Consider the following 25,607-nt stretch of genomic DNA (forward strand, 5'->3'; position numbering starts at 1 on the left):
CAGTGAATCATATGATAGTCATCACACTCACTTAAAGAAGGAGCTATGAAATGCTGTCATTCTTGCATGTTGTTTCAAGTTCTTTTACTGGATCAAGAGTAATATGTTCTACTCAGAAATTCACTGACAAATACCCTGTGTACACTATCACCTTCTGCAAGACAGAAATGTGAGGGGCTTCATCGGACAAAGGCCTGAGGTGAGATGTCTTTGAGCTACGACTCCTAAAGAATCAGTTAACACAGACTGGAACCTGGTAGAGAAATATTTTGCTAGAATGTGTAACAAGCACATAAATCATACTGCATGCTAACACTTAGCTTTGGATGGATGAGTTCTGGATTTTACCTCTCAGCTGCCATATTCCAATAGATAAATTTACCTGTCCAGGTCTTTTCCTTTGTTCATACAATAACATAAACTCCCTCTCATCCAAAGATTTGGTAGATGCAATTATCAAAATTGATTTTTTTAATGTAATAATGTTTTATTAGCTTTGGATTTACCAGAATGTAAAGCCTTACAAAATAGGAGAGAAGAAGTACTCACTTCTGACCTGCTGATTTTTTATATTGGAAAAAGGCAGAATTTTAAGCTGGCATAAATAAAACCCCATATTGCTCTGTTGAAAATATCTGGACTGTAGAATGCTTCCTTAAGAACTGATATTCCTTTGCTCTACCTTAACTAAATGCATTTTCCAGTTCAGTCACTGATGAGAAAAGAGAACCATATTATTTCAGAGGCCTATTAATTACAACAATCACTGTTCTCAAATGTTCCAGATATTTGAATGAAAAGCATTGCATGGTGTAAAGCCCTGTGTTACTGTGAAAATGATAATGATGCATCAGATATGAGAGGTAATTTGCTATCCTTGCTAACATTTCACTAAGCAATCCAAAGGCATGGCATCTAATTCTGCAGGAAAAGAAGCTCTCCCAAGGCACAATGAGATACATAAAGGAGGATCAACAGGCCCCAGAAAAAAACACAAGCTTTTTAGTGTACGAAGGCATGTGCAAACATAATGGATTTCCCTTGATGTACTGTTATCCATACATTTAGACCAGGGCAGACTGCTAATGCAATAATTCCCTTTGCTACCTTGCCAGCAAGTCCCAGCTTATAGCACTGCTGCAAATCTACCCACAGGGCTTCCACTACCATTAGTGCTAAACTGCATCTGCAAAACACCAAAGAGAGGCAGGAATGCTGTGTTCTCCCTTTCCCATCCATGTGTGTTTTGTGTCAGGTGGTGAGGCATGTGAAACAGCATGTGGCCATTTGCTTAATGGAATTATCTAGTCTTTCCTCATCTCCTGCAGTAACAGAGAGCACTGTCGCAGGAGGAGAGCTCATCTTTCCTTTCCAGTCAAGAATTACAGAAGGAATCCTTTATGAGTGTTTCTTCAGAAAGCAGAGCTCAAGTTTACTTTATAGAGGTGTTTACATTTTGTGTCAAACAATGACATAAAAGGTTTCATAAAAATCAGCTGGCAAGGCTTCAGCACCATGCTTTGCATTTATCTGGAAAGATGCAAATTGCTTGGGTGGCTAGTTACAGTAGCTGATCCTGACTTTCAGCTGCAATCCATCTACGCAAAGGCTCCATCTTTCAATTTGAAGCACCAGGTTCTAAGAGTCTCAGATGAATGAAGAAAAATAGGATTTTAGAAATAAATATTGAACTACCTCCTACCAGCCTTACATTATTTAGCTCATTATTGAAGTTCATTGGCAGTGCTGCTATTTGGGCTACGTGTTTGATAAATTTCAATATAATTTTTTCAGGTTGGTGTTCTTAGAAAAAACAATCTAAAATGGTAAATATTGACATCTGGGTCTCTTTTCTATCTGCAGCATCTTTAATGTTTTGGCAATCAACTTGCTACAGCAGCTTTCCAAAGACCGGGGAAACGATCTTAAATCTTATTTTTCTGAAATAGTTTTTTTGTATTTTGAATCAGATTATTGACAGATGGGAGCAAACACTGCTGATTTCCTTCAATAAATCTGCATCAGATTAAAAAAAAAAAAAAGAAAATTAAGTGTATTAGATGACTCCTTAGCAGAAAAGCACATGGTAGAGAAATGAGTCACCAAAGGATCAGCTCTGCGATTTAACACAGTCACATGAACTTGATGTTCTTTCTCTCTCCTCACTGTGAGCTGTGAAAGGTTTGGATCAGTGTCCTCTGTTAGGTCTGCTGAGCACACTAAAAATGCCACAGTCCTTCCTGGGTGCTGCTCAGAGATAATCAGCTAGTGCCATCACCACTGGGGCGACCTGCAGAAGGAATGGGCTCGGAGATCTCCTCGGAACAGACCAGGCAAATCTACCAGCTCAAACTCTCCCTTTCAATTGTCAGCTAAGCTCACCCTCCTGCAGAGCAGGGCATGCTCACATCTGCCAGCAGCGCTGAAGGCTGGGAAAAAACAAAAAAGGCTGAATGCCCGTGACTGTGCAGCATGAATATGGGCACAGCTGAGGCAGAGAGAGCTCTCCCCCGCGGTGATCAGCAGCGCCTGCCTCCTCGCAGCGCGGCTTTTATCAGGTGCCAGCTCCTTCTGGAAAGGCTGGATTGCTCCCTTTGCCTTAGTCCTGTTTGAATGAGCCACTTGGTTCTAGCAGTGCATCATGAAAATCTCTTCATAGCTGAGTTAATCAGAATGAGAGAGGAGCTCATCTTTGCTGTGGGAAACATGCAGAAGATGCTGTGCCTCTCCTGAGAATCTGCATCCTGAGTAAGGTTTTTTTTGCCATTTTCTCACTGAGTACAGAGTGCTCTTTACAGAGGTTTCAAGTCATAACCCCATAAAACCCATATGGGCATAAAAAGTCCTCTGCATACTCCACCTCATGTGGCAGCAGGGAGCATCGCTGTCCCGAGTGTCCCAGATGCAGCAGCTGTGGCTCACCATTACTCGGAAAGGGCCCCCATCCTCAGGCTACCCACAGTGGCCAGGAGCTCATCTCGCACAGGCTCATGTACTGTGGGGACCTGGAGCAGAGCCTGCTGTGCAAGCCTAAGTCACCTCAGGTCAGCGGGAAGCTGTGCCTCGACAGCCGGCCCCACTCCGACACGGAGCCACAGGAGCTATTCACCAAGGACAACAGCCAACGAAAAGAAAGCCCTTTGTCTGCTTAATGAGTCACTGAGACGAATCAATTTTTTTTTTTTTTTTGTCCAGACATAGAATGCAGTATTTGTAACTTGTTTGTGCATTGTCTGGTTGAATGATTTTCAGCCTATTTGTTATTGCTCTGTGCTGGTGCTGTGCCCCGTCTCTGGTGTTTGGCGGGTACTGGCAAAGCTCCCGAGCCCTGACTGCTTGAGACACTTTAACAACAGGAGCTTAACCAACAGGAAGCAATGAATTTTGAATAAGGATTTTCAGCTAAATAAATACGTAGGAGGAGATTTGTGGAGCCTTTGGGATGCCGAACTGTCTAGCCATCATCTGAGTGCTCTCAATTCCAAGAAGCAACACAACCTAAGGAAGCAGGACCTAAAGTAAACACCTGCATTTCTCACTTACTTTTTGGTCTCTTTGCTAAGCAATTACTCTCTACTTTGACTATATTCACATCTCCTCTGTTTTTCCTACTAACTAATTTCTCAGGGTAAGAATAAAGTTTAGTCTTACACACCAACTGTATAAGTTCAAACACTTTCTGATTTTTCAGCCTATTTCTTTTCTTAAATACACCAGTGCATCAGCTTGTGTTTTTAAGACCAAAATAAACACACTGTAAAGAAATACATATGAAATAAAAGCAAGCACAGTTAAAAATAATGTATATTAATAGTCCATTTCTAATTAAAAATGTATTAAGCATTTTATAGAAATAAACCATGCCATATCTGGGTTGTAAGTGCATCCTCTTTTTGCAGAAAAAATCCAAATGGTAACAACTTAGCTGTGAATATTCGCTCAGCAGATATTTCACTACCCATGCAATAAAGTCACTACATCTTTCATTACAGCTATTCTGAAGTACTGTACTGACCTTTCTACCTCTGGCAGCAGACAGGGACTGCAGAATTTCTTTGTTTCGTTCCCCAGACTGTTGATCAATGCAGATTATTTGACATCTGCTACACGGACCCACAACCTGAAATTTGAGTTAAAGAAAGTTCATGGCTGTTTATCAAAGCAGTACAGCATTGAACAGTTTCTGACTATCATAATATATTAAACACATACCTTTTGCATACCTTTTCTGTGGTTTTTGAAGCTTTCATTATGTAAAAGGTCAAGCCTGTTCACCTAATGTAGTAAGTCTAAAGGCAAAAGTCTCAGTGAATTTTTAATTCACTTTTTTCTTTTTTTAAGGAAAACTTTCTCAGAGACAGAATCTGAGAAATACCAGACATTTACATATTTGTATTTCCTGATGGCTCCACTTCTTCTGTCGGTTAGCAGGGCTGCTTGCCCAAAGAACTGAATATAAAATTAGGCCAATGCCTCAGGATTCAACCCAAGGAGGATTTTCTTGGGACTGGGAAATGCACAACATGTTTCTTATATGCATGGCTCTTTTAGATACTCAGAATGTAAAATATTTAAATATACAAGTTTACTTAATCAAAAGAAATAATTTATCCTCTATTCATCCTCTATTACACATGATGTTAACATCCTATGTAGTTGTTCTTAAAGCTAATTGTTGTTTGAACTAAAGTATGTTTTTGGGGGGAAAAAAACCCAACCCTGCAACAAATTTCTTCTTAGAGCTTTAAAATGGAGAAAGACAACATATTGCACTTTCACTTAACATCGTATCTCTAACTTTAGCAAAGCTGTACATTACAGAAATTGTGTCTTACAGTATATACCAGTATACATATTCTACTTTTGTAAAATGTGCCATAAATTTCAAATAGGGTAAATAATTTAACTGTACACTTAGAACATTTTATGTACTGATCTGAAGTGGCATTTCAGGTTTTTGAGATGCATCTAGACTGCTTGTATAACTCTTCAGCATAATCATCAACATCAAACATCAGCTCTTTTAGAAAATCATTTTCCACAGCTCTATTTTTTTAATTAAAAGATCAAGACAGAGAAGGAAATTTTTTTTCCTGCTTTACTTTGTTCAACAGCTTCTACCATTTTTGTGGCATAAAGAAACATTAACATAATTTCTACTGTTACTACATCAGTATCTGGAAAAGGACCTAGCAGAGATGGGAAAAGACAATGCAAGTTACATAAGCCTTTCTATTTTTGCCTTGTATTCCTAAAGTATATCAATGCCAGAAATAGGAATGCCTTTTATTTTGCAGTTTTACAGTAACTTATCAACAGGATCCTCAGCTGAACTCCCCAATGTAACTGCAGCCTCCAACAAGCTATACACCATGGATTTTGTTCTTTTTGTTCCTCATTTCTTACTTGTAGCAATTTTTCCTCAATTTTCTGTAACTTATATTGCAACTTACTGATCAAAGTACACATAAGAAGAGAGCAGATAAGCAATATTTTCCACCCTTGCTAAAAAAGTTTTTTATAGCATGCTGACTAGAAAAAAAAGAGTGATGCCTATCACATCTTCTAGATTTGACCTCAGTACTCCTGTCATTCACACTTAAATTATAATCTCTAAGAAAACAACAAATAAGCCACTTTCACAACCTAGGCAAAGCATCTTCAAATGCATATTTCATATCTCTTGGCCAGACAAATTCAGCAGAACATTTAATACATGTGTGCATCATTCCCTTAGGTGTCATGTAGCATTTACAGATTCTTTGTTAAGAGCTTTTCTTGAAAGAATGTATTTACAAACAAGGTCTGCCTCCGTAGCATTTTCCTTACAGTACCAAGGACATTATGTTGTGAGCTATGAGGATACCAAAAAAACCCTACCAGTCTAGAATTAATAACATTCTTTGAGTGAAGACTAGGATAAGATGTATACAACAGAGGGCAATAGACCATGACTGTTCACTTGTGTTCATGTTCAGTCTTTGGTCATCAGTTGCTTGATTTGCAGTGACGTGAGGTTATATTTGCACTACTGTGCAAAACAGCCACAAGTATTCTCTGCTGATGTGCTGGCTAAATATGTGCTGTAAATTCTGCCTAAAAAACCTGATTATTATTCAGTTCAGATAGATAAAGATAAGAAATGCTATGAATTATGAAATTCAATAGAGGTGTGGAGAAATATGGCAAAACCTCTTAAATATATTGAAGTATGTTTGTCACAGGACACATCACTTTTTTTTCCCCACAGTTCATAAATTTTGCCTGCACAAAGTGTACTGCCCATATTCTTTGATTCAGGAATCAAAGCCTTGTAAAAATTGGTTTGTCTCCAGGAATCAAAATGCTTTGTGATACACTGGGGCACAGCCAAGAGAGAAAAGGTCACACCTGGAATTGCAGAGCACCTATTGAAATTTCAGTCCACTCCTCCTCTTCAAAGGACTCTGGTGCACTGATGACAATGTTGGCACGGAAACGCCGGATCAATTCCTCTATTTCCAATGGCTCCTTCAATCTGTCTCACAGAGTTGACAGAGCAAAAGAAAAATTAAGATTATTAACTAATTTTGCACTAGATGTTTCTGCTCTCAGACTCTGGTGGTTCATGTGATTAGCAAACGCTTCTCCAGAATAACCTGGACCAAGTTTTATTACAAAGGCTGTGGGAATGGCACAAGGTACTCAACTAAAGTTTGTAACCTCTCAACCATAATATATAACCTTCTAAGTGGCTTCTTCAGAAGTGTAATCTGCAACTATAGGTATGAAAACATGTAGAGAGGTGATTGTGAACCATGCATATGAGAAAATTCCCAAATTGTTATCATATGTAAGGCTAATGGTAACAAGTGAAAAGATCTTTTTAGTTAGTAATCATTTGACTTGTTAAATATTGCAAAAATAGAAGCTTCTAGAACCAAAGGCAAATAAAATTTTATTCTGCACATGCTGCAATGACAGAAGGGACAAAACCAGTCGTTGCTGAAGGTGAAAAAGGCCAGTAAAATAATTTTATGAGAGATATATCCCTCATATTATTATTATTTGCCTTTGGGAGGCAGCAGATTGCACCAAACGATAGGTGTTTTTAAAAAAATTAATCTCTGTGTGGTGATATCTCCCCCTCTTTACAAGCATTTGAGCTGCCAGAGTGTAGATTTGTGTCAGTGTGGAGAATGTATATGAGACGGAAAGAGGAGCAGACTGCATACAAATATCAGAAATCTTGCAATCTTGCTGCATCTTTGAATTGACATTTTTCACTCTTCTTCTAAAGGAGAACTTGAACAGGAGCAGAAAAAAAAAAAAGACAGTGTAAATTTGACAGAGGGCTCTCTCAGTGCCACAGTTAGTGGCACTGAGAGAAGAAACTTCTTTTTGCATTAGCTGTTAAGGACATGAACCATTTTTGATACTCCATAAACTGTACTCTGACAACTTAGGGATATGACATCCTACAGCAGAGGCAGAAACCTGGGTAAGCAGTGAAGAGAGGTATTTATGTTCCAAAAGAAAAAAAAATGAAGAAAAAAGTAAGGACATACAGCTTAAAATGTATTTTAGTTAGAGAAAAAACATGCAAAATCAAAGTACAGGGAAAACTTCACATAAAGCAGTCTTGGCAGAGGTGGCCTGTTAGGTGAAAAAAAAAGTGCTTGGTTTTATTTAAAAAAGTCTGGATGATCTTTTCTAGCAGAGAAATCTGCGTGAGGATAAACAGCCTGTGCAGAGTTTCAGTCAGACCACAGGAGCCCAGCTCCACCAAGCCCCAGTGTTACAAGGGCTCCAGCAGCCTGGGGGTAGAAGGTGGGATGAGAAGCTGCAAGGCTACAGGTTTTCCCTCAAGATCCCACAGTTAATCCCATGGCTGAGACACAACTGGTAATGAATGCAGGAGGTGGGAGCCAACAGGAAGTGTAGATTATGCCAGTGCTCATACAAACAAGAAGGAAAACAGCAGTTACTTGTGAACACATTCAATTATGCTGCTGTGCTTCCCAGCTTTGCTGTGGGCTCTTGGAGTTTGGCTGCAGTGGAGCCTCTAGTTTTGACTGTGTTTTGCAAAATCTAAGTGCCTGACACCCCAGCCATCACTGGGGCCATCAAAATCCCAGTAATCTCAGAGCTGGGCCTGCAGTGTCCTGAGACAGCTGCTTAAAAAACTTCAAGCTTCTGCTTATCTACCCCTTGCTGCTGAACTCAAAGACTGCAATGCCCCTACCCCGACCTCTCTGCCTTCAACCTGCTCGGGCTCACATCCAGAATACCTCACCTCTCCTGCACCTCCCCCAGCCCTCAGAAATGCTTGTAATTACTTGGCAACACGTATCTGAGTAAATTTCCATTATTTCTTCTCCCACAAAACATGCATTGGTTGGATGGAGTGGCAGGTACCTTCATCCTGCAAATCCTAACACAGACCTGCTTTGAACATCAGTGTAATATGCCAAAGTCAGCCTAGGTGCTTTGGATTTTCACAGCAGTGGGCTCTGCAAGAATACATTGCCTATATTTAACAGGCAAACTTGAAAATTAATATTTATATCCTCAGGGTTACAGTTCTAACAAGAACATTTGAGCACTAGGCCGGGCCATAGGGATTTGCATGGAGGTGACCTGTAATGGAAACAGCAGAGAGACAAATGTCCGCAGGTACATGTAGCACTCCAACAGTACACTGGATTCTAATTTTTAATTGAATTACTGTTTCTGTTTTAGATCACCTCTAAAATGCCAAGTGCAAACTGAAGACTAGTTTTTACTTATGGAAGATACAAAGTGAAATTAAGAAAATTTAATTGAAAATTGGAGTTGTTTTGCAAAATTTAGCAGGTTTCATTTAAGCAAAACCAAACTCAAATGCCAAGAAACTAAATAATACTTCTAAAAACCCTCCAATATTTAATAAAGACCCAGAAGTGCAGTTCTTAAAAGTACATTGGATAGTTCAATATTTGGAAAGTCCATACTACATGATTTAGTAACAGTGCAGAATAAGGATGCTGTATATCTGAATTTATTTCTCCAGTACCCAGGGAAAGCACTGCATGGCAAAATGCATGGAAGGGAGGAAACTTCCAACTCGGACTGCAGAGTGGGAAGCCAGATGCTTCTCAGTCACCATTGCAGCTCTGGTCACATTTGAGGAAAAGGAGATTATAAGCCTAGTTGTGCTGGAAGAAATTAGGTGTAAAATCAGTGATTGATCTGATGTTGAATGTCTTACTGAAGTTCATTCTTCTCCTGTGTCCTCACTTGCTGCTTCTTACTCTTCATCTTTGCACTCAAATCCCATATCTGAAAGGTTCCTCACTGAGTCTTATCATGGAAAAAGCCCATCCTGAGTAAGGGATGTCTGCAAGAAGTGCCCTCCCAAGGAGATGCAACCCAGCCAGTCAAGCCCCACAAGAAGACATTAATTGTCACTGAGAAAGGGTAGCCAAAACTGAGAGATGGACAGCTTCAAACTTTTTCTACAATAATTTCCCATGATATTCTAAAATTGCCCAATAATCTGCTCCTGAAGAAGGAAAATCCTCAGACAATGCAAGCCCCAGTGGTCTTGGTGATTCGTTCAGTCAGTGGATTTTAAATCCTGAAGCTATATACATATCCTCCTGCAGATATGTATACAGATACATATATCCTCTTCTACTCAAAGCAGGAATTTACAGTGCAGGGGATGTGTTTGGTGGGTGACTAAGAGAAGAGAAGATGACTCCAGGAAGAAGCAAAAGTTTTAAGAGACAGGAAAAGAGGGCTCAGATACAATTGCTGGGATTGTGAGATGCACAGACATAATGCAGGACTTGAGGGAAGATTTCTTGTGGAATTTCTACCTTTCTTAGTTATAGTCAAGAAACAAAAATTTTCTGTAGTCAGTATATGAAAATTTGTTTGGTAATGGGTTTGTAAACTTTGAATTATGGACTGACTCAGTGTTTTATTTCCTGCTTCTATCTCCCACTTTTGTATAAGTAAAGCCAAATTAAATTAAGAAATAAAATTATTCCAGTCCTGAAAATACTTTCAAAGTATTTCTGTTGTGCATATTTACTCTAAATCTTAATAGTTCCCATGGGAGAGAAATAGTTCAGCCAGACTTTATATTTTTACCTGCCAGACAATTTATGTTGAGAAAACCTCTTTATCCTTGTTCTTCTGACAAACAGAAGTTGGCTGGTTCTCAGTATCTTTTCACCAAATCATTTGTGAAAAATTTCATTTAAATTTTCCTAAAGATGACTGGTAGACAGATGATGTTCATGCATTTAATCCAAATTTTCAAAAATCATAAAATAATTAGTAATTATAGCAGTTTAGTAGCTGTATTTTTTTGAATGTAGAAAAGTAACTATCTCTACATTTCCACATAAAACACCTATATTGGCATCTTATGCAAGATTCGGGAATGAAAGATCACTGAGAGACATTTGGAGGCAGAAGCATCTTACCTTGCAGAAATGTGTTCTTTCAGCTGCAGAATGCTTGCTACGTTTATCAGGAGGTATTGTGCTTCATTCACAAGAGACAGTGAGATGTTTGTAGCAGATGACAGACCTAAAAAAAAAATAAAAATCAACCCAACATTCTAAAATCATCATAAAAATTAGTAATTTCACCTCATCTTTCTTTGACTTTTTACTCATTCTCATTGCTTGTTTACTCATTTGGTTCCAGGCACTAAGGAAATATTCCAAGGATGCCCTCCAACCTGCAAATGGTTATGATGCAATGCAGTTAGAAACTGAGATAGACATGAGACTTTACCAAATTTGTAAAATAGTTTACAAGAGCAATATCTATGCATTTTCAATACTCTTTCAATTATTTTTGTAATGAAATTTAATCTCTGAATAAATTATTTGATTCTTCACAATCATTTTTCTAAATGGTCTCTTTGTGTTTCCAGGCAAAATCATGGTCATGATAATAACTTCCCCCCAATACTGGTTCCTCTGTACATTTTCACCAAATTTAACAAGTAGAAGGGAATTAAAAAGTCAGTTTGGGTATAACATAACGCCTAGATCTATACTGGATAACCCTTTATCATACCTGTACACTCAGTGTGAAGTCCATGAGCCTGATTTTTGCATAGGGAATCACAAATATTTTTAAGGATGACAACATACCTTTTGTATTTTTCTGATGTGACTTGCTTTTCTTGTCTGAACTTTGTCTTATCAAGCGACAAGGACGACCAAGAAACGCAGAGAGCCAGCCAGCAATTCTTTCTCCACAGTCATATGTTTTTACTCTATTACAAGAAGAGAGGAAGTTTAAATTTGATTGGCTAAACATTAATTTGCAAACCAGAAGTCAAATTGTGAAGATGTTTATTCTGCTTCCTTCAATATGAAGTACAGAATCCATACTGTCTGATGAATATCTGATGTGAAGATCTGCATGACTCTAATTCCTCACTTCTTCAAGTTTACTCCTTTCCTCTTGAAATTGACTTTCACAAGATCTAATTTAGTTTAGTATGGAAAATTACTATAGAATAAAGGATTAATCATGACATTGAAGACACTGACTCTGAAATACAATAAGTGGTTGCCCATATAACACTATTACAAAACAGTATTATGAAATAGTCACACTCTGGTCTGTACTTTTAGCTAAAAACAGAGAGGAATGATCTAAGTTCAATTTAAGACTGCTCTGCTGTGTGTAATTTTTAGTGATCCCATCAGGTACAATGATGTTACCTCTCCAATTTAAATCATGTTTGTACTAACATTTCATATTAAAACATGGCTCCACTAACAGAGGCCAAGCATCTCTCTAAAGATGACTTCCATTACTTGTAAAATGTCTAGTGAGTTATGCAAGCTGGCAATAGAATTGCCTTCTTTACCTGGATGTAGTCTTTCCTAGAGGGACTTTGAAATAATCTCTCTCAATCCAAGAAGGCCACTGATGCTGTTTGACATTAGGTTCCTCAGCCCTGAGTAAACTTAATGTCGTTTAAATCTCCCAGACATCTCATTTAAATCAGTTGTCTGGTTTTCACTCACAGATAATGGAAAGAAATAAGTAGTTCCCATCTATATTAGACCTCAGGATGGGATGACTCTCACTGTGGGAATGTTCAACTCTCGAGTTACCACATAAAGAGATTTGACTGATACCTAACTCTAAATGTAAGATGAATGTGACTTCCTATGCTGACCTAGGAAACATACCTATAGCAAGGAAAGCGAAGTAGTTGCGTTCCTATTCTCACCCTGATGTCTATCCAGCCTAAGCAGTTGATCTGCATGGAAACCATCTGCTCTGTGAAACTAGAAAACAGCTAATCACAGCAAAAGGGGCTAAATCCCAGGACTGAGAGGAAATTGGCTCAGCTTTACCAACTGCTCTGTTGTTTTCAAATGAATTTCACAGGTACAAAGCCAGCAGAAGTGAAACCAAGGAGATTTTATAATCCTGCATGGATCTGGTATCTCTTCAGTGCTTATTCTGAATTTTGAATTGTGGTGCAGCTCTGCATCCCTCTCCCCACTCAGAGTGGACAGATGTCAACCAGAGCTGCATCTAGCCAGTGATGCCCTAGAACTGGAATGGTGTTCTGGTATGAGTATGAGATGCAGGCACCGTGTCAAGAAAGAGGCCAAAAGGTAAGTGTCCACATGAGATTTCAGTCTGAACTGTGTTAGGGAGAAGGCTGTTCATGAGAACATATGACTCTTCCATGGTAACAGTGCAGGTGAAACAAATTCCTCCAATATTTTTCCACCTTCACAGAGGTTCTAGAGGTGTTTAAAATCTCTCTTGAGCCAATTGCCTCTCGCAGCGTGTTGGAAATTAATACTGTATAAATCAGTATACTGCCCTCTCTGTATACACTTATTGTTTTGAGTCACAGTGGCTGAGTTAGAGATTCACACCATCCTTGATATTTCATCAAATGTCACTGTGTAGTTTTTGTACTCCAAATCACGTGTTTTCAAATTGCTTTCCCTTATTGTCAGACCATTTTCTGAGCAAGTACCATCATCTCTTCAAGGTCTTAGTCAAAGTCATTCTGTTGTAGCTCAATTCAACTTGTTTTCTGCTTGTGTTTATTTTTGTGGAGTATAACTTTACATCTGTCAGCATTACATTTCATTTGGCACATGTCAGGCAATTTATAAAAGAGAGCCTATTTCTCTCTTATTTCACTTGCTGTTTGCCTTGAGTTTCCCACTCATCTTTCTATTATGTCATTTAGCTTCAGTGCATTACAACTGGTCCCTCTAGCAGGGTAATTTACAGAACAAGAAACAAGGACAGATGAAGTCTGAATATTGATCCCATGGGATATAATACAACAGGCTCAGTTCACCTTGTTCTTAACTACATCTTTGTCTTCTACCACTGCTACACTTCCCTTGATCTCTTTGATTTTGCAACCTGTCAAAGAGGAGGTTGTGTCCCTCCTTATTTCAGTAGAGCAGCAACCTTCAGAATTTAGGGTCTTCTTCAGCATCAATCCTATCAACATTGCTTCTACTTTCATCATTTATGTCACTGGTAGACATTGTACCAGAAAGCCAGGTCCCTCTGATGTGAGCAGCCCCCTCTGGGATGAAGGCTAACGCTGATGAATTGCTTCAGAAGGGAAATTTGGGCTCATTAAACTTCCGCGGCTGCTGCGAAATTAAACTTCTTCACATGACTGCTTGCAGATTCTACATCATGTGCTTTTCTCAGTTATCTCAGTCTAAATTCAGAGTAAGCCAACAGAACTGGATGAAATAACAGCATCAGAGCACAGAACTAATAAATAGAAAATACATTCACTAGGCATTTCCTCATAATAAAAGCCTTTTAACAAAGACTTTTGGCCCCACTGCTCACCTTAAACATGTTGCAGAAAAGACCCCTGACCACAAATCACCTCCTGTCCTCTTGCAAAGCACTGTTTTTCTCATTATTTTTGGCCCTGGAGGCTCCTCTGCTGAAACACTGGAAACTGGCATAAATGGCTACTGGGTCTCTGAGCAGTTTCAGAGCCTCATCAGTGTTGTTCAACTCATCCTGCTTTACTTCTTTTCTTGTTTATTTGCTAGTCACAGTCCACTCCTTGCAATTTGCTTTCACAACCCCTTTCTTTTTCATTCTGTTCTTTCCTTCCTTCACAGAACTCTAAGAAAGTTTCCCATGAAAACTTCCAATTTGATACAATAAAAATGACATAGTCAGTTACATGAAAGAGAAGCTACAATAAACAGTATGGCAACAAATTTTATGCACACAGAGAGAAAGATAACTCAGGCTGTTTTATAACCTGTAATAGATGGGCTTACCATGGGGAGGCTAGGGATGAGTCAACACTAAGGGAAGTGGGACAGATGGTTAAAACAAATGACTCTTGGGTGGGTTCCACTACCTGAGGAAAATACACTTCTGAGGAAAAGATCCTCTTTATCATCTGAATAGCTAGTCGAAAAGAAGGAGAAGATAATTTTCTGCATGGCTCCATGGGGAAATTGCCGGGTCTTCTGCTTGTTAGTTTATGTGTTACTCAGAGAAGCAAATGTAGAGGGCTACAAAAAATTAGTATACCTTGGTGAAAGGAAGACATAAATCTTTAAGTGCCTCTTTTAGTTGGACTTACCAAGAGACTCATTGAAAAGAAACACAGTAGATAATGCAAATGTACTTTAGGAAGGCACTTGATACACTGCCACTCAGAAAACTTAATGAGACTGCAGGAAGTTCTTAGAAAATATGATGAATAAACACTTAAGTTTATGGATAGGAAATAATTTTATTCCTAATGTTATATTCACTGAAGTGGTATGTCTACTGATTAGAATTAATGTTATTTAACTTACGTACCTGCAGTCAAGATTGTTAAGGGGACACTGAACAACATGGGTGGTCAAAACAAAATTAAAAAGGATTGCAAATATGGAAAGCTGTTTATAACTTTAGAAGGTTCTAGCAGTTTTAAATCCATGCGGTATGAAATGGGCAAAGCTGCTAACACCATCACTATTAAATGTGGGAACTGAATTCAAGTCCTTCTGAGAGGTAACTGGGGACACCTCCTTTTCTCATGCTTGGAGCAAGTAAATAAAAAGATCTCACAAAGTCAGTTTACTGTACTGTCGTTCCTCTCCTTTTTTCATGTCTCAAAATTTTTTACTATTTTCTATCAGACATGTTGGGCATCACAACTTATTTAAATAGGACCACTCTCCTTGTTCACTAATCATTCGTTGCTTTCCACCAGTTTTTCAAGGACTTCAGTCTGTGTGTACATTCTGTCTATGTTCACATCCTGAGTGCCACTACAGTGATTTTCAGCTTCACTACCTCTCTGCTCTCCCTTACCTGTGTGAACAGACTTTACTCTCACAGGTCACAGCCTCTTTTCCAGTATTATCTTCTAGTGGCACAGATATTGGGTCCATGCCTAGGTGGGAAGACAGAAAGTCATATTTAAATAAAAAAATTATGAAGAATGATAGGATCATGAAAAAACTTGCTATTTTTGCTTCTTTGCACAGTCACAGCAGCTTCACTAACAGCAAATTAAAAAAAAAAATCTTTTTTCTTTTTGCTAGAATTATATTCTCTGCCGGCAGGTGGCTCCAAATGATAAAATAAAGTGCCAAGGCGGCAGATGACCTTGGCACTCAAAGTATATTTAAAAAATACACAATTTCAGCTTTGAGTAATTTCCTTCTCTGTTTATCTCAGGCAGCAAAACTGGCACGGAATTATGGCCTCAGTCACGGTTTCTGTTGAAAGGATGGTTCCTCTGACAAGTCAGGAGATGATGTTAAACACTGTCATGTTGGAGTAGAGGGATTGAGTGATCTGAAAGATGAAAGATGGAGGAGGGGGGGAAGAAAAAAAGAGGCACAGTCTTTTCAAAAAAGAAATATACTGTGAGACAAAACTATGATAATTTAAAGACAAGACAAAATGTATGGAAAACTGCAAATGAGACAATTATTCCCATCTATTCATCTCCAAGTTTAAAACAGCTGAGGATTCCCTGGTAATGATCTATTTTAACTTCTCCCACATTTTTCCCATCTTGAACAGAATGAGCCAAAGATACGGAAAGAATACTGTAGTTTGCTAGAACCAAAAAGAAAAGCTACTTTTTCTTTCTGTTAATTGAAAACAATAATCTTAAATGAAGAACAAAGTGTTTTACTGGGTGACTGCAATAAATCCAGCTTTTCAATTACACTGCAACATTGCAACATACATTAACCAAAACTTTTACACCCCCCCATTTCCCAGAATTATAACTACATATTTTGATATTATACAACATTGTAAAACAGAAAAAAAATCATGCTCTACCAGCTCTGTGATACGGTGAAATCAAGTTGGCTTATTTTCTTCTGAAGAGTAATAAAATGTAGTTCAGATTCATTGTAACACCACTATCAGCTCTGTTTCATGCATGTTTTACAAAATAGAAAGTGGTCTACCTCTTCTTTTGTTAATTATGTTAGTATATGTCATAAGTGACGACAGAGGGGCGAAAAGTTGGGTTCACTTAAGAAAATAATGCATGTAAAAAATGCTTTGAACTACCCTGTAACAAGCTGAAAAAAAGCCAATGTTATTATCTTATCAACTAGAACTCTTGGGCTTTGAAACAATTAAACATTAGAATCATTCCTTCTGGAAAAGATGAGTTTGAAATATTTCATCCTGCAGCACTTTTAACTGTTACATCTTTCAAATACTTCCTAAGAAAGTCATACTCACAAAATTTCCTAAAATAGAATTTCAGGGCTTTAAAAAGGCTTTTATACACCAGCAAGTGTATCACATTTTTATTGAACAGTACACATTTTATAGTGATGTTTAGGTCAGTTAAACATTGTTAATTACAATTTTATTCTGTCTTTGAGGCAAAAAAATAAAGTAGAATATTGCCAGTTACTAAAGTGCAAAAGCTGTCATTCTCCATGGTAATTTGCTTGATAATAAAATTCACAGATGTGCTCACAGTATTAATATAAAAAAAATCTTATCGTTATAGCTCCTATTTTCAGTCAATGAGAAAAATTAGAGATCTGTTATTTCAATAGACTGAAATATAAACCATTCATGTATATTCTTTCATCAGTGTATGCACTTAATTCCCATTATTTTTATTGGCAGTAACACATGACTATTTGAAGGCACAATAAACTCCATAAAGTGCAATTAGCTGCTCAATTTTGCTAGCATCTTTCTACTCCAATATTTTAAGATGCCTCCTCAACACTCAGAATTTCTCCCACTGCGCAGTGACAAACTAATGCTCAACTTGCCAGATTAATGCTTTTTGTTAGCTAAAATGGAAAGGGAGAAATTAGTCTTTTCCAGAAATATATTCTCAGCTGAATTCTGTTTGGCTACACATTTGTGTAGGTCAGGAACAAGTGCGATGTAATCTGTGCTCCCACGTATTTGATGGAGGAGGACACTGAGATTTCCCTTGATTCTCACTCCAGTAATAGGGTTTCTGGAAATGAAGGCACTTCTGCTCACCTTTCAGTTACTGGGAGCCAAACCTCTAATAACTTCATTCAATACACATGAAATTCTTTCTCTCCATGAAGTCTGATTTAGAGTTAGGTACACTGATTTTCTCAAAGTGGGTTCTGTGATAGCAAGGCTTTGTTACACTCTGAACAGTAAACAAAATAGGGAATGCCTGTTAACAACCACATTGCCTAAGAAAATAATTCTGACAAAATTAATAAATGCAGTTTCTCAAAATTAAAATCTCACTCTCTCTGAGGAAGAAAAGTACAGCCAGTGAGAGAGCATGCACAAGCCCTTCCTCTCCCTCTGCTCTCACTTAACCCCTTTGTCAGAGATCCGGGAAACACCTGGAGCTCTCCAGCTGCCATGCAAGCCAACTAATTTTGCAGGCATGCCAGGCAAAGATCCTAAGCCTTCAGGCAGCTTTGGGCTTGTGTAGAGCCCCACTCTGCCATCCTTGCTGCCCACAGTGGACGGGTGGCACGATTGCACATCTGGGTTGGTCCGACAGCAAGGTCTGCCCATCCACAGCTGGGGCTACAGAGACACCCAACATGCAGGGGTTAAAGAACAGCCCTGAAAAGGGTGTCTCAGCACAGAGAATTCAGCAAAAGGTGTTAAAGTAGTTACAGTCACACTAAATCATGCTGACAAATTTTTGTTGGACAGAGAAGACAGAGAATATTAAGCCACATTGAAATAAAATAGCCATAAACAAATTTTCTGCTAATGAAAAGTTCTAGAGGGAGAAGAACACGTGTGCCTGGAGGGGACGAGAGAACAGACTCATTATGTTTTAAAAGTGGCACAGATAAAGCATTCACCATAATCTAACAGTGTAACAGCAAAACGCTCCTAAAAACCTCTGTGTGCTCCAGCTACGCGGGATCCGGCACACTCGGCTTCGGGCACTTACCAGAGCCCCTATTCCAGCAGCACACTTGCCTTAGGCTCTCTCTTTTGGAGAGAGCCCCTCCAGCCAGCAAAGCTTGCCCAGGGCAGAGGTGTGAGCCACAGGCTGTGCTCCCAACAGGAAAAGCATGGATAGCAGCGGGGCTGGCAGGGAAAGCACCGCGGGTACGGCTCCTTGCAGAGGCAGGCAGCTGGACTGCGCTGTCACCATCACCTGCAGCGCTGGGCCGGCACAGTCACCGCAGCAAGGGCATGGCAGAAATGGAGAGAACAGAGGAACTCAGCACAGGGACTGTGAGGGCAGGGGGAGGAGAGTTGGAGGGAACAAAGCTCAGCTTGGAAAGATGCATGCAGCTGTGGCTGAGTAAAGGCGGTTCGGGTGGGTGGCCTTCCACGTGGATGAAGGAGCGAAGCAGGAGGAGACCTGGAGGCAGCTGTCAGTCACCAGGCCAAGAGCTACAGATCTGAAATAGCATTGGCCACCAACACAGGCAGCCAAGGTTCTGAGCTTCAGAATAACCAGCTTGGCTCAAGTGGGTTCCACTGCTCCCCACCACAGAGATCACTGCTCACAGGCTGCGCTTCACAACCAGCCTGGCTCCAGTGAGTTCCAGTGCTCCCCACCCCATGGATCACTGCTCTCAGGCAGCATTCAGCTTCAGGCCCCACATTTGCAACCAACTACAGACAGGCTGGAGGTGTGGTGACAAAAACAGCAGGGATTAACGTGGGATTTGTGAGGAAAGAGTCAATTTATTAAATTAAATTTGTCTGCCATGAAATTATTTAAGTGGAAGACATAACACTGACCCATGTTTGTGAAGGGATAAAAGATAAAGATTAAAAATTTAACACCAACAAACAAATAATGGATTTGGACTGCAGGTAAGAAGAAAGAAAACCTAATAAATATTGGAACAACTTCCTACAGTTTTATGTGCTCAGCCTTATCCTGCTGGTTTGTGTGTGCTCCCATCATTGTGCCATATTAGGAGAAGTAAGCTCTGGAATAGACTCCCCAAGGAAAAGACTCCCATTATCTCACTGTCAAGAACTTTAAAAATGCCACAGATTGCAAGACCAACCAGCAGGACTACTAGAAAAGAGGCCCCAGATCACTTCATGGGCTGGGACTTTGGTAGCTGGAGTCATTATACAAAGAATAAAATGACTCCATTCTTACACACTGGCTGTACCAAAGCAGGCTGTAAATAAATGGCAATGACATTGCCATTAGAGCACACTGATCAATTACTTTTGGGTAGAAAAATGATCGATGGACTTGGACAATCACTTTTGTGGGGAAATGGTTCTCACTTTCATAGGAAGGAAAGGCAAATGACAGTGAAAATTCCAAAAAAGACACACAGCAAAATGTAGAATTTAAAGGCAAATTTCACCCCAGCACTAACTGTGGCAAGAGACTGTAAATCTCAGTGTGAAATGCGTGCCTTGACTGTCATTTTTGTCTGGGAAAACTTCCTCCTGACTCCCTGAAGTATGACAGGTGTTACCGACAGGTGTTATTGACAGGTGAACATACTAATGGGTAGGCACTTGTCTGAACGAGTGCTAGCAAGGAAAAAAAAATGAAGAACAGACTCAGAATGGTCAGAAAGGAAGTGAGATGGTAAGGTGGTAAGGAAACAAATCTCTAGAAATAATTAGTTTGAAGCACTCGATAATTTAAAAGTTGTGGGAGAAGGCGGTCTGTGCAAGTCTACTACAGAAATTTGAGGTGCAAGGTGCTCCATGTAGAATTGAAATGAATTAATGATAGATTTTCAAGGAAATAGTGCCAAGGAAAGAGAGGAAAGCAGCAGTGTATGTGTCAGTGAGCAAGTCTGAGATCCCTAAGAAGAGACTAGTTTGTGTTTGGGATTGGAAACAGAAAATAGCAAATAGAAAATTAGTTGAAGTATCAAAATGTACATTTGAGAAATCTATTTCAGAGAAAAAGAATCAACAGATCAGACTTAATTCTATGGAGAGTGCTCAGACAGTTGGAGATGACAGCAACCCTAATTTACACACAGAAAGGAGACTGTGGTTACAGATCCTCTCATATGGCTTTCTAAAAAAGGGTGAAAAATCTGAAGATAGGTTCCCTTGTTTTGCTCTGGCTGCTGAAAATGTGGGCACATGTATTACTAGTGGTTAAGACATTATGGGCTGAGTAAATGTGGGACCCCAGGGAAATGATGAACACCATTCAGACACAAGCAAGCTCAGCATTAGTAATGACTTCTGTCAATTCAAACCTGTTCCAGTGTTCAGAGGCAATTACACTGTTATGAAAATAAATAATTTTCACCCCTGAGTAGTAAAGGGCTTTCTGTAACCCTTTACATATTTTTTCATTTTTTTTCTCTTCAGCAGTGAATAAAAAGGATTTTGATAATTCACAGGAAGCTCAAACATCATAAAATATTTGCCTGCTAGTGCAAGTATTTAATTGAGTTAAATAATGTCTGGTCCTTATTTTAATTCATACTAATTTCCACTGAAGACTTTACCCCTCTAATCCCACAGCTGGAAGGAGGAAGAGAGATCCAAAATGGGAAGGTTTTTGTCCAAGTTGTTTAATGTTAAGACTCCTATTCCTTTACCTTTGCAGGATTAACAATCCCTTCAGGCTATGGGACTTCATGCTGTGGAGAGACACCAGTCAGTAAATTTCCATACCTGCCTGTTCCTTTCTCCATCCTGGAGCATTCACTTAGTGATTGCACATAGGGAGTCACTGTCTACTCTCTGCCTGCCCAACAATAAATTAGGAAGCCCCCCAGGGCTGCATCTAACAGGTTGGGCTTCATTGCCCTCAGCTGGCACAGAACTTGTCCCTGAAGTCACAAGTAAGCATGCACAGCATTCAGTAGTTTGGTGGGAGCATGCAGGTGTCCCTGCCTAGAAATCCAACACTAATAAAGAAGGCAAGGGAAGGATATTGTTTACCAACCTTCTGCCTGAATGACCATAATTTTTTGCTTCAGATCAATTGAAGGGTTCACAAGACACAACCTTGGCTCCTGCTTCTGAGTCATGCAGACTCCATTCTGGTTTACAACCATCCAGTTGCGGTCATACAGCAAACCCTGGTTTCCTACTGGCCATTCTGTAACCTGGGAAAGCATTAGGAGGGGGTACAAGGGTTTAAAAAAATGTTTGCTGCATTAATAGATTCATGCTGAAAGGAAAAGAGAAGGAAAAGAATCCATTCATCAAAGATAAAGATATCACTGCACAATGCTGACAAAAAAAATCAAATTACTGAAAGTTTTACATATTATCATACAGTTTAACAGAGCTATAAAAATAAACAGTCCACGAAACACTCTGAAAACTGTCTTCAATTTTATAACTCATCCATTTTTAGGACCCATTCCTCCAGAAATTTTCATTTAACTTACAAAGCACAGAAATTTTATGGGTATTTTATGAATTGAGGCAAAACCAAACAAACGGAAAGCAGGAAAACGGTGAAATTTAAAATTCTGAAAAAAATTGTTTTTCATAAAATGGGACCACTTTACCAATTAATCCATTTGAGAAAATCTCTGCCACTGAAGCTTTTGCTTTTGCTGGGAGAATAATAGTTTCTTTAAATTCCCTTACAACAAAACACATTGTCTTCTTTGCTATCTGTTGTTCCATTATGTCTATAACAGCCTTTACATTGAATAGCCCATACAAGAATATTGTCCTTGCTTTCACATACATTTTTCTGGTGAAAAGAACATCTGTTTCTGATGCTACACAGATGGTAATCTTGAAATCCAAAAAGAGAGCAATTTTAGTAATGCCTTTGGGTGACATTAATATCTGCTTTCTTCTCCAGAATGTTAAAATATTAATACCATTCTTGTAATATAAAGCTGGCCACCAACATATTCTTCAGCTCACGTATGCTTTCTAGTCACAGTTGAATGGGGAGAAAAGTTTACAGCTGAACTTTGATGAATTCTTATAGAAAAGCTGAGCACATCTCACATGAATTTGCCAACAAAAGACTTCAGCAAAACCCTATTGAGAAAAAGATATGTCAAACACAGCCTGATGCCATGAAGAACAGCATGTCTGGAGGCACTAGTTAGATTAATTAAAAATCATATTTTTGTTTATCATGTGATCAACCCAAAACTTGACAGAACCTAAAATATCTCATATAAACTTGTCCTGTTTTTATAGAAGCCTGCAGCAGCAGTTTGACACTGACTGCCTGACTATAGAAAGCTAAGGGCAGGCATGGGAGAACTGAAAACTTAAAGCATCAAAACTGAAATAAAAACAATGTCACCACAGCGCAGTCAACTATACTGAACACAGAAAATAGAAAAATAAAAATTAGGAGAAGAAGTATGTTCTATCAACCCCCTTGATTTATAATATTATTTGCCATTCTTTTATGCAACTGTGAATGAAAATTCTGTGATAAGAGAAATTTTAGGTCTGACAATGTCATCTGAAATCACATTATCCAAGTACCTCAAACTGTCAGCACCTCAGCTATGTGAACCATTGCCCTGTCTTTTTTAGGAGAGGAATCAGCCCAAACACTGCAATATCAGCTGAAGAATACACTTTTGTTCTTAGTGGAAATTATTCTTTGGAGAGACAGCATTTTTGGTTATCCTGTATAATTAGACTACAAAATGCATTTGAACAGCTGGTGATCATCTGAGAGCTGCAAGAATTTCCTGCTAACAAATGTCCCTTCCAAAAAAGAAGATCATTAATTGGTAATACATCCTCCCATGAATCCAACAGATCTCTACAGGATTTGATTGATATAGAGAGCAGAATAAACTAAAAAAGCAGAAAAACAGAAGAAGACCACAAAGTTTCTCAGTTCCCTATTGCAACATTCAGTTGTTTTGGTTCCACTTCAGGACAGCAATCTTATTCAGGAAGTAGCTTAAGCGTTTGCTTACCCTTCACTGAAGGCAAGAGGCTTTATGAGGAAAATAAATCTTCTCTTTAATCAGAGCTTCAGGAAGTTCTTGCATGCTGACAGGCATTAAAGGATAAGCCTAGCTAACTAGCAGATATTTGGAAATAATCAACACCTTCCACTCAAGATATTTCTGACAGGTCCAAAATAATGGCAACTAACACCATGCTACACTCAAACCACAAATGTGATGCAGTCCATGACTACAGGTCCTCAACCCATTTTTCCCTCTTCCTCTGGGTATTTGCCATTGTGGTGAGAGTCACACACTGTGCCCTGCAGTGAGTCCCTGCCCTGTGATGGATATTCTCTGTGCACTGTCAGGTGCCCAGCTTCCTCTCCACTTTTCAGCTCACTGTATTGCACATGTTGCTGGCAAAGGAAGTTGCAATAACAAAATAACTGTGGCTGCATCAGATGGAGAGTCCCAGACAGCTCTGAACAGCCAGAGCTTTTTTGCTGCTAATATTGACACTGGAGATGAGCAAGGAAGAACACATTCATTTCTTCTCTCAGCACTTAGGCCTGTTCAGAGCACATCCTGCCCTCATTTCTCAGGGGCTGAAGGGATTGTTAAAAAAAGTAAAACAGAGCAGGTTAGCATACGTGGCAGTGAGCAGTAGTGCGTTGTATAGCCTGTAATGTGATTCCCTGAAGTTGCCTGGCCATCTCTGGCTACTGGGACAAATTAAAATGAGAGGACAGAAGGAAAGTAGGGAGTGCATGGTTTTACTGATGGATACCAGCACACACCATTCCAAGCATGGCAGGTGATTCTGCATCCCAGGATCATTCAATGTATGGTCTCCTCTACCTGTCATAAGGATCATTGCATAATACAGCCAGTACTTGGTACTCTCCCATCTGCTTTAGTCCATCTTTTCCTATCACAAAATGAAAATATCCACGTGTGGATAAAAACGTGTGGTGTTGTTTGGTTTTTTCTTTATTTCAGATTTTTCTGTAAAATATTTTGTGTTGCACTTCTCCCATAGTTCACAGTAATGTCATCATGAAGGCCAACAAAGTTTTTGAACACATTAAAGGAATCACTGAAAAGGCTTTAAATTATCTAAGTTTAAAAAAATTAATGGTCTTACATATAATTTATCCACTGACCACTAGGAACTTGCATTGTATTTTAAATTAAAAGCTAGTTCGTCTTCTCTGTTGAGATGCAATTTTTTATACTCTGAAATCTACTGTAAGAATAATAAAGTTATTAATTAGTTATTAGTTTAAATTCCTAACCTCTTTCACTGGGCACATTGCATTATATAATTATGCAAAAGTCATCAACATGAGAGATGTTCCTGTTTAAAAATGCATGTTTAAAACACATTTTTATGCTGGAAAAAATAAAGTGGCCTGGGATAGAGGTCACAACTCCTCTGCTTTTCTCTATTTAATAAAATAATTGTAGGAAAAAAACCCAAATTTGAGAAGCTGAGCTAGAAAACTCTGCCCTCTGCTTCCCGCACCATGTGTACAAAATCCATGAGATAACAATGGCCAGGAACACTCCATACAATTCTGCAGAAACCACCTGACCTGCAGCGAGCTGACAATCTTCATGCCAAGTTTCATCCTCCCAGCTGCCAAAGCACTCTGCACTCTCATTTTCTCTGGAGGTCAAGAACCTCTCATACTAAACCACTTAGAATAGAACAGAGAAATCAGAGTTTAGGAGAGGAGGAGATTATGTGACTCTAAAGAGGAGATCAAACAGCTGTGAGTTCGCACTCACATCCTCCTCAAGTCTGTCCTCCTGCCTCTAATCATCTATCCTGCAACCAGCAACTCTGTGGGCAGATTTCAGTGGCAGATGGGCTGAGTCCTGCTCACAGTTATCTGGAATTTTCCACTGCACACATTATTTTAGGAAAACTCAAGTAATCATGTAGTTACAATAAGCCCTAGTTACAGCACATGCTAAAGGTCTGACCTCCCATACCAGCAGGACGCTTCCACTTGAACCCACAAATCCATGAGCTTCTGATCTCAAGTATCAAAGTATTGGAAGGTGAATGAATTTACTACAGCTCAGCATTTGAACCACTTCTACCTTTTCACATCACCTAACTGAGTTACCCTATAACTGATAAACATGGAGATCAAGGTTTTAATTGGGAAAATACTGCTCTACATTTCCAGCAACTACAAAGCATCTAAAGCTATTTCAGATGATTCGCAATTCTTGGATTCCAATCAATGACTAAGGCTACATGATTACTTTAGAATT

At 39.1% G+C, this 25,607-nt stretch overlaps 1 protein-coding gene across 1 annotated transcript in view; it reads right to left on the minus strand.

Moving 5' to 3' along the window:
- Positions 1 to 25,607, minus strand: part of MOCOS (molybdenum cofactor sulfurase) — a 206,811-nt gene that overhangs the window by 3,249 nt on the left and 177,955 nt on the right. The window contains exons 9-14 of the mRNA XM_058031943.1: positions 21,374 to 21,536; positions 15,334 to 15,415; positions 11,139 to 11,263; positions 10,458 to 10,563; positions 6,391 to 6,517; positions 4,016 to 4,120 (exon numbers count right to left, since the gene is read on the minus strand). Coding sequence (XP_057887926.1) covers positions 4,016 to 4,120; positions 6,391 to 6,517; positions 10,458 to 10,563; positions 11,139 to 11,263; positions 15,334 to 15,415; positions 21,374 to 21,536 — 708 coding nt within the window. The remainder of the gene's footprint in view (positions 1 to 4,015; positions 4,121 to 6,390; positions 6,518 to 10,457; positions 10,564 to 11,138; positions 11,264 to 15,333; positions 15,416 to 21,373; positions 21,537 to 25,607) is intronic.

The sequence above is a fragment of the Melospiza georgiana genome, chromosome 1 (genome assembly GCF_028018845.1).
Source record: "Melospiza georgiana isolate bMelGeo1 chromosome 1, bMelGeo1.pri, whole genome shotgun sequence".
Classification (NCBI taxonomy): Eukaryota; Metazoa; Chordata; class Aves; order Passeriformes; family Passerellidae; genus Melospiza; species Melospiza georgiana.